Source organism: Pocillopora damicornis, chromosome 6 (assembly GCF_964200805.1).
Source record: "Pocillopora damicornis chromosome 6, jaPocDami1.2, whole genome shotgun sequence".
In the NCBI taxonomy this organism is placed as follows: Eukaryota; Metazoa; Cnidaria; class Anthozoa; order Scleractinia; family Pocilloporidae; genus Pocillopora; species Pocillopora damicornis.
In genome coordinates this window covers 4,801,674-4,810,000 of record NC_142675.1, presented here as the reverse complement: position 1 = coordinate 4,810,000, position 8,327 = coordinate 4,801,674, and the positions used below count along the sequence as shown (strand labels likewise).

At 40.1% G+C, this 8,327-nt stretch overlaps 2 protein-coding genes across 2 annotated transcripts; one reads left to right on the top strand and one right to left on the bottom strand.

Annotated features, from left to right (window-relative positions):
• The first annotated feature begins 1,136 nt into the window (after positions 1-1,136).
• LOC149043564 (uncharacterized) lies at positions 1,137-3,216 on the top strand. Its single transcript, XM_089208733.1, has 2 exons — positions 1,137-2,029; positions 2,796-3,216. Exons 1-2 carry the CDS (start codon positions 1,336-1,338, stop codon positions 2,867-2,869), a joined length of 768 nt encoding a protein of 255 aa, XP_089064859.1. The 5' UTR covers positions 1,137-1,335; the 3' UTR covers positions 2,870-3,216.
• A 2,480-nt stretch (positions 3,217-5,696) lies between these two features.
• LOC149043563 (G protein-coupled receptor 83-like) lies at positions 5,697-7,954 on the bottom strand. Its single transcript, XM_089210348.1, has one exon. The coding sequence runs from the start codon at positions 7,035-7,037 to the stop codon at positions 6,033-6,035; it is 1,005 nt and encodes a 334-aa protein (XP_089066474.1). The 5' UTR covers positions 7,038-7,954; the 3' UTR covers positions 5,697-6,032.
• Between the last annotated feature and the right edge of the window lie 373 nt (positions 7,955-8,327).

Sequence of the window (8,327 nt, the reverse complement as noted above, 5' to 3'; positions counted from 1 at the left end):
ACACAAAGACAAAAGAACAGAATAGGTAACAAAGGTTAGGAAATCAACTGAAACAATTTTTTTTTTGGGATTCCTCGGTAATTCAGTGTTTCCCCTAAGTAAGAAAAATATTAGAACCATTCATTATTGCAATGTAAAAATATGTTTGCATCTCTTCTTTTTGCTTAAAAGCTTTCTTCCCTTTTATTTCGACTTTAGCAACATTCTAGTTGTTGGGTGTCTGAGTAACTTCGTTAGTTGTCCATTGTATAACCTTCTGTAAAGATGCAATGCCAGGGAAAACTAGCTTCTGAGAAGACCCACACTAACAGGAGGCACCAAGACTCTTAGTTCTTTTCTTCTTTATTACATTTTCTGTAGCTAACCAAATTATATCTCTCTTTTACTCACTGTAGTGCACGCTCTAAAGTACCTTATTAGTGAACATGTAGTTAATGTGTTGACTGTCTTTGCAGAGTTTAACCCCTTGTTCAAAATTCTGACCCGGTCAAATGTATTTTTTATACAAGTTCATTAAACACACCCAAACATGACCACCGACGAACGTCTTTGTTCGAGAAACAAGCCTCATAAATAGAGTCAGCTCAAACTATTGTTGATGTTAAAATTACGAGTTCGACCTTGCGGGCTTCTGAACTTGATAAGACTCGCTCAAGGACTATACAATAATCAGCTAAAACTTTTACGTGTGAAATTTAAAAAACTGAAAATAAAGTACTCAACACGACAATTTCAAGTTCGAGTAATTGCACAACCAGAGGAGAAAGACAACAATGAAACGTATCAGTATGCTGCACTGCCTTGTAACGCAGCTCCGTAGTTTTAGGCACCATGAGAAGGTCTGATGTTCAAATTCTTAACGAGGCCTCAGATTATTTTTTCAGGTTCTCAGCTGCTTGCTCGTTTTAAAATAAAGTGCATATTTCGTATAGTGCTCTGTCGAGGGATTGCCGAGTTCCCCTTGAAAATCTCATTTTTTCTTATTGTCCCCATTTTCTGCCTATGACGGTTGAAACCTAAAAAACAAAATTAACGCCCCATTGCACAGAGCTCTCACTTGGATTTCAGCTGAAACTATCATCGTGTGCTACAGAATTAAAGAAAACTGCGAGGAACGATTGGTTGTAATATATTAAGTACCCTCTAGGGTTACTGTGTATGTACCCAGAATACATTGCTGGAATAAAGTTGTGTTGAAGCGGCCATGTTGTTTGACCTTGTAGGTTTATATCACTAGCAATATATTACATTTTGGCGACGAGGATCGGTCGTTTTTCCACGTCATTCAAAAGTGCAAGGTCTTTGGACAACGCTGTGTGTGTTGTGGCATAGAAGATGGCCAGCACTAGTGCGAGTGGATTATTTGGACGTGTTGGCGAGTTCAACGTCGCACGTGAAACGTTTAGTGTCTACGTCGAGAGGATGGAAATGTTCTTTACAGCCAACAACATTGTAACGACAACAGGAGAGGGAAGCGCTGCCACCAACCTTGTGGTAGCGAACAGGAAACGTGCCATTTTCCTGACAGAAGTGGGGCCGGAGGTATACACAACCCTCAGCAACTTATTGGTGCCCACCAAACCGAAGGACGTGTCATTCACTAACATTGTGGAAGTCTTGGAGAAACACTACAACCCGAAGCCCCTGGAAATCGCACAAAGTTTTCACTTTGGCACGCGAAATCAAAAATCCGAAGAATCAGTTAGCGATTATGTGCTGGCTTTGAAGAGATTGGCGGTCCACTGTAATTATGGTGAATTCCTCAATCGGGCGTTACGTGACCGATTCGTATGCGGACTGAACAATCCGAAGATACAAAACAAACTACTGAACACAGATGACCTCACATTCGAAAAGGCTTGCAGTATTGCCAAGACCATGGAGATGGCAGACAGGAACACCCAAGAATTTCACCCTTCACGCAGTGAAACTGTTCAAGTAAACAAGTTGACAGAACAAGGAAGTAAAAACACTGAAAAGAAGAACACTGAACAATTGTCATGTCCTAGGTGTGGGGGTAATCATTCAGGTCAGCTGCAGATTTCTCAATAATGAGTAGAAGTGAATATCTAGAGAGGTTTACAGACAAGCCTCTGTCTCCTTCTAAAGTGACACTTAAGACATACACGGGTGAATTACTTGATGTGTCAGGGGAAATGCAGTGTGACATAGTGTATAAGGGTAAACCATACCCTCTACCCATTCTTGTAGCCAATTATGATGCAAAACCTACTTTACTTGGTAAAAACTGGCTGCGGCACATTAAGTTTGAGTGGGGTGAGATATTTTGTATTCCCAAGGGAGACCCTAGGAGTGCTGATAGTCAACTGAATGAGTTGCTATCTAAACATAGCGAATTGTTTACTGAGAGTTACAAAGGTATGACGAGCCTTGAGGCCCATATTACTATGAGAGGCGTTGCAAAACCTGTATTCGTGAAAGCGCGTAGGGTTCCATACGCTTTAAAAGAGCAAGTCGAAAAAGAGTTAGACAGACTAGAAAAGCATGGTGTTATTAAGAAAGTTGACAGGTCACTTTGGGCTAGCCCAATTGTGGTAGTGCCAAAGGCTGATAACTCTGTCAGAATATGTGGAGAATACAAATCCACTATCAATCAGTCAGTTGAAGATGAGCAATATGTTTTACCTGCTACTCAGGATTTGTATGCTGCTCTGGTTGGCTCTAAGGTATTTAGTAAGCTTGATCTATCACATGCCCATGCCCAGCTGAATGTTGACAAAGAAAGTCAAGAGTACTTGACAATTACCACTCATAAAGGCCTTTATTCCTACCAGAAATTGCCCTATGGGGTCAAGTCATCCCCAAAAATCTTTCAAGCAAAAATGGATCAAATTCTTTAGGGAATTGAAAAATGTGTTTGTAAACAAGATGACATCTTGATAGGGGGCAATGACTGGCAAGAGAATCTCAAGATACTTGCTGATATGTTGGACAGGCTACACCAATACAATTTGCATTTAAAACTGGCAAAATGCGAGTTTTTGAAACCTGAAGTGGTTTATCTAGGTCTGAGAATAAGTGCCGAAGGCCTGCAACCGGTGGAGGAGAAGATCAGTGCAGTGAAAAGAGCCCCAGCCCCAAAGAATGTGAGTGAATTAAGGTCCTTCCTGGGCATGGTTCAGTATTATCATTCCTTTTTGCCAGGGCTGGCTAGAACCTTAGCACCTCTGCATGGGCTTTTGCAGAAAAATATTCAATGGGAATGGACAGATGACTGCCAGAAAGCTTTCGAGGCATGCAAGGAGGGCCTCACCAGATCTAAATCGTGAGCTTAAGTTAGCTTGTGACGCATCGAGTTATGGTTTGGGGGCAGTGCTTAGTCATGCAATGGAAGATGGTCAAGAAAGGCCAATAGCATATGCGTCACTTACCCTCAGCTCAAGTGAGAAAAATTATGCTCAAATTGAACGGGAGGCTTTGACTATTATTTTTGGAGTAAAAAAATTTAATCAGTTTCTATATGGACGAAAGTTCACTTTAGTAACTGACCACCAGCCATTGTTGGCTATTTTGGGCCCAAAAGCTGCTATACCCACACTTGCAGCTGCCCGTATGCAGCGCTGGGCACTTGTCCTTTCAGCATATGACTATAACATTGAGTACAGGAGCTCCGAGAAGCACAGCAAGTGTGACGCCCTTTCTAGATTACCCCATGAAGAGTCTAAGATTGGCAGTGAGAGTGAGATTTACAATGTAAGTGCCATTGACAAATATTTCCCCATAACTGCAAAAGAGATTGGGAAAGCTACATTGATGGATCCAGGGTTAAGCAAGGTACTTGATTGAGTCATGGTGGGGTGGCCAGAGGTTTGGGATGAAGATTTAAAACCCTATTACACCCGTCGACATCAACTTTCTTGCGAACAAAATTGCATTCTCTGGGGTTCCAGGGTGATCATTCCCCCAGTATTTAGGGAAAAGATGTTGGAGGAGTTGCATTGGGAGCACCCAGGCATTTGTGCAATGAAAGCAATAGCACGCACCTGTGTTTGGTGGCCCAAGATGGATGAGGAAATCGAACAAAAGATTAAACTATGCTCAGTGTGTCAGGATGTGCGGACCTCTCCACCTTGTGCCCCATTGATACCCTGGAAATGGGCCACGCGACCCTTTCAGCGTATTCGTGTTGATTTTTGTCAGAAAGGGAGTGATTTTTTTTTGTGGTGGTTGATAGTTTTTCAAAATGGATAGAGGTTAAGCACATGACCTCAATCACCACAGAGAAAACCATAAATGAGTTGCGTCTTATATTTGCCCAACATGGTTTGCCCGAGGAGTTGATATCAGATAATGGGCCACAATTTGTTTCAAGTGAGTTTGCTGAGTTTATGTTTAAAAATGGCATTAAACATACCCTAACTCCTCCTTATCACCCAGAATCAAATGGTGCTGCTGAGAGATCAGTCAGGGTGGTAAAGGAGACGCTTGTCAAACAAGTTCTAGAGGGAAACAAGGGAAGGTCTATCAAACATAGACTAGCAGACATCCTCTTGAGATACCGTAGTACCCCACACAGCACCACAGGTGCTACGCCAGCAGAACTGTTGATGAGACGTAGACTGCATACTCGTTTAACTCTAGTGAAACCTGATCTAGCCAAAACCGTAGAGAGTAAACAAAATAAGCAGAAGGAATATAAGGATTTAAAGGGTCATCAAGATAGGCTGTTTGCAAAGAATGACATAGTTCGAGTGAGAAATACTCAAGCCCGTAGCAATACTGAGAGGTGGATTCTGGGAAGGGTAGTTAAGGTCTGTGGACCCAGAACATATTTAGTTAAGACTGGCTATAAGACCAGATATGTTCATGTTGATCATTTAATTAAAGCACATGATCAGGTGCCACATGAAACTAGAGAGTTGGACATACCTGTCCCAGAACTGTGTGAGCAACCTACTCTAAGTTTAGATAATAGCCAAGTTTCATCCGGGGTGCCGCAGCCACCAGTCAATTTTTCAGATAAAGATAATGAGCCTAATTCTAGTATTAGTGAAGAGAATGTAAACACACCATCGCCGGTTGTTCTGAGGCGATCAGAGAGAATTAGGAAACCTGTTGACCGACTGATCCTGTAGTGAATGTTATAGCTACTATTGTGTTACTTGTAAGGATATCTTATTTGTAAGGGGAAAGCAGTGTAATATACTAAGTACCCTCTAGGGTTACTATGTATGTACCCAGAATGCATTGCTGGAATAAAGTTGTGTTGAAGCGGCCATGTTGTTTGACCTCGTGGGTTTATATCACTAGCAATATATTACATTGGTTAGTATCAATGAGAAAATTATGAATAAACAAACAAAATTAGTAGATAGCGGACACGTGAATTGCGCTTTTCGCGCACGCTAATTAGCTGGTTCGCTTATTAACTAGATCGCCTGTAATGACGGTGAAATACCTCGTTTGACAACGACAACAAAATTTGCTGGATAGTTCTGAAAATTGAACTTTATTTCTCTATACTCTTCTGAAATGTCTAAGGCCCTGAATATTAGGTTCATTTTCTCATTTCCTTTTCAGTTATTTTTTGTTTGTTTGTTTGTCTTTTTTTGTTCAAGATTGTATTATTTTAGAACAAATTCAGAGAAAAAAGAAAGAACAAATATTACAACCTTGAGGGAGATCGGGTGGCCAAGTGGTTATCGCGCTCCATTCTAAACGGAATGAGACGATTCTTGGTCCATAAGCATTTCTTTAGCTTTAATTGTGTATGTCATAACCGAAGGCTTTTACAAATCTCCTTTCAAAACAGGTAATTTTAACCTGAAATAGTTAAAATTAAATTATTATCGCGAAAACGGTATGCATATACACGGAACGGTTCTTGTCGAAATTTAGTTGCAATTGTCAATTTCTCATGAAATTACTCGGATTACTACAATAGCTTTTATGAAACCGTATATAGGTGTTTGTATTATATTATATAATTAGAAATACGCAAATCCGTTTTAAGCGAGTTTTTATCTCACAGATACCAAATTAGTAATAAAAGTTTCATGTTATGAGAGACATTATATTCTTGATTCTTTCTGGATTGCTTCATCTTCAGGTGGTAAGACGGCATCTGATGTTTTGATGGTGAGACTTGAAGGCAACCGGCTGCTTCTTCTACTGACGATCCTGGTAAATGCCGTATTTATCTTGGTACTCAGAAAAATGTACAGCCATGGGTTAACGGCACTGTTAGCGTGTCCAAACCAAAAACACACAAAGCTGACAATCGGCTGTATATGTAGGTAAGCCTTAGATGCGTGAATGACGTACATGATGTGGACCACTTGTGGTGGAAGCCAACAAAGGGCAAAGGCACAGGTAACAATAATAAGCATCCGAACCACTCTTCTTTTAGAGCTTTCTAGTTGCGCTCGATCTCCCCTCAAAGTATTCACTCCAGGTGTAACATGGAACCATAAATTCCATGCCGTGATAGTATACAGGAAAGAAATAACGACCAAGGGGATGAGATAGTTGACGACGAAAAGGAAGAGGTATATTCCTCGAAGAGCCCTATCTGGATCACCCAAGATGTAAACAGATAGCATGCAAGAATTATTGTAGTCCTCCACGGTTTGAATAACAAGGAAAATGGACATGGAGACCAGTGACCCGATCCAAATAAATGGAACGGTTAGTTTAGGCTTTCGAAACCAAAGATGGCAGCGGAGGGGATGAACGATGGCATAGTACCTGTCGATCGCCATAAACGTCAGGCAGAGGATGGATACTGTTAAAGTGATATAGGCAATGTATACAACACCTTTGCACATGACTTTTCCAATTACTCCCGGGATCATCCAAACACCGTCTGTATATATTGTGGAAATCGACCAGGGCATCACTACCAAGGTTACAAGCAAATCAGCGACGGCCATGTTGACGAACATAAAGCTTGTCAGTGATCTGACTTCAGGCTTCTTCCACACGATGTAGATGAGGAAACTATTACCTGCAAACGCTACGAGCATCGTGATGGCGTAGTGGACTGTCCTAACAATCCACTCGGTATCTGGTTTCATCTTTAGTTCCCTGTTTTTTCAGTTGCTAAATTGAATAAGATAAAACTGTTATTACTGAATAAACAATCAGTGAATGGAACACCCATGAACACCCTAAAATCTTATTCGATACCAACCTGGGGTGTGGTGAGAGGAATCGATTGTGAATTCAAAGGAAACAAATTTTTTTTTAATTTCTTTTTTATTTTAAACTAAGTTCACTTTGGTTGAGTCGATGATATTTCAGGACGTCACTGAAGCTGTGAACAGGAACGGAAATACTGTAAACAGGAAAAGGAATGCAGCAGGGCATTTTGATTTTATCCTTAAATAACCCTGGTGAAAAATCTTAGTATTGAAGTGATGGTTAAGCATTTCTGCATAGAAGTATTAAGTATTCCCATCCTTAAAATATATAAATACTGGTCTTTGTTGTTGGTTCGCTTTTATGTCGAAAGCGTTTCTTATTTGTCATCTTCTCATTTGTTTTCCGTCCCGATAGATAAAGATAACTTTCAGAAATAGTTTTTCTTATAAGTATTTTCAAATTTTCCGCACGGTTCCTACATTTGTTCGTATAATACCAATAACGAAAATTATCAGAAACAAACGATAACAATAACTTAATATTCGTTATAACTAACCTTTCATTCTCAGTTCAATATCCGGTAGAATAAAAAATAACACCAAAGATAATGTATGACATCTTATTGAAGACACTGTTGGTGCATGTATATAACTATTTTTGATGGACTGTAACGTTATTAGTATTAGTTTGCAAACAGGAAATCAATCTGCCTATATATTCGCCTTACAAAGTCAACTTGTTTCCCTCCATGTTATTATGAGTTAAGAAGCGTTGAACGTCTCGTGGCAATTCAACGTACCTGCGATAGAATGCACTGAAGTCCGCTGTCAGCAAATAGACTTGTAGCCTCTTAGTACTAAAGGAAGATTGAAAAAAAGGAAAAATTTACATTTCAACCGCACTGATGCAAGCGTTTTTTCAGGTTGATCTAAAATAAGAAACACGGTATACCTTTAGAGATCGATAAGGTTGCTTCCCCTGTCCAACAGTTTGAGAACTCAGTGGCCCGAGACTGAGGAACCTTGATGAACTAAAGAGGTTATTCCTGATCACTTCTGTTTTTAACCATTTCAGAATTATTTCCTATGAATATTAATGCGGGTCTCGGTTGCATCTCTTCTTGACAGCCGGACAGGAATATCAGACATAAATGTTTGCATGTGGGACTTTTCAAATGGATCTAAAATCCAACATGCCTCATATTAATTTCCAAAGCACATAAA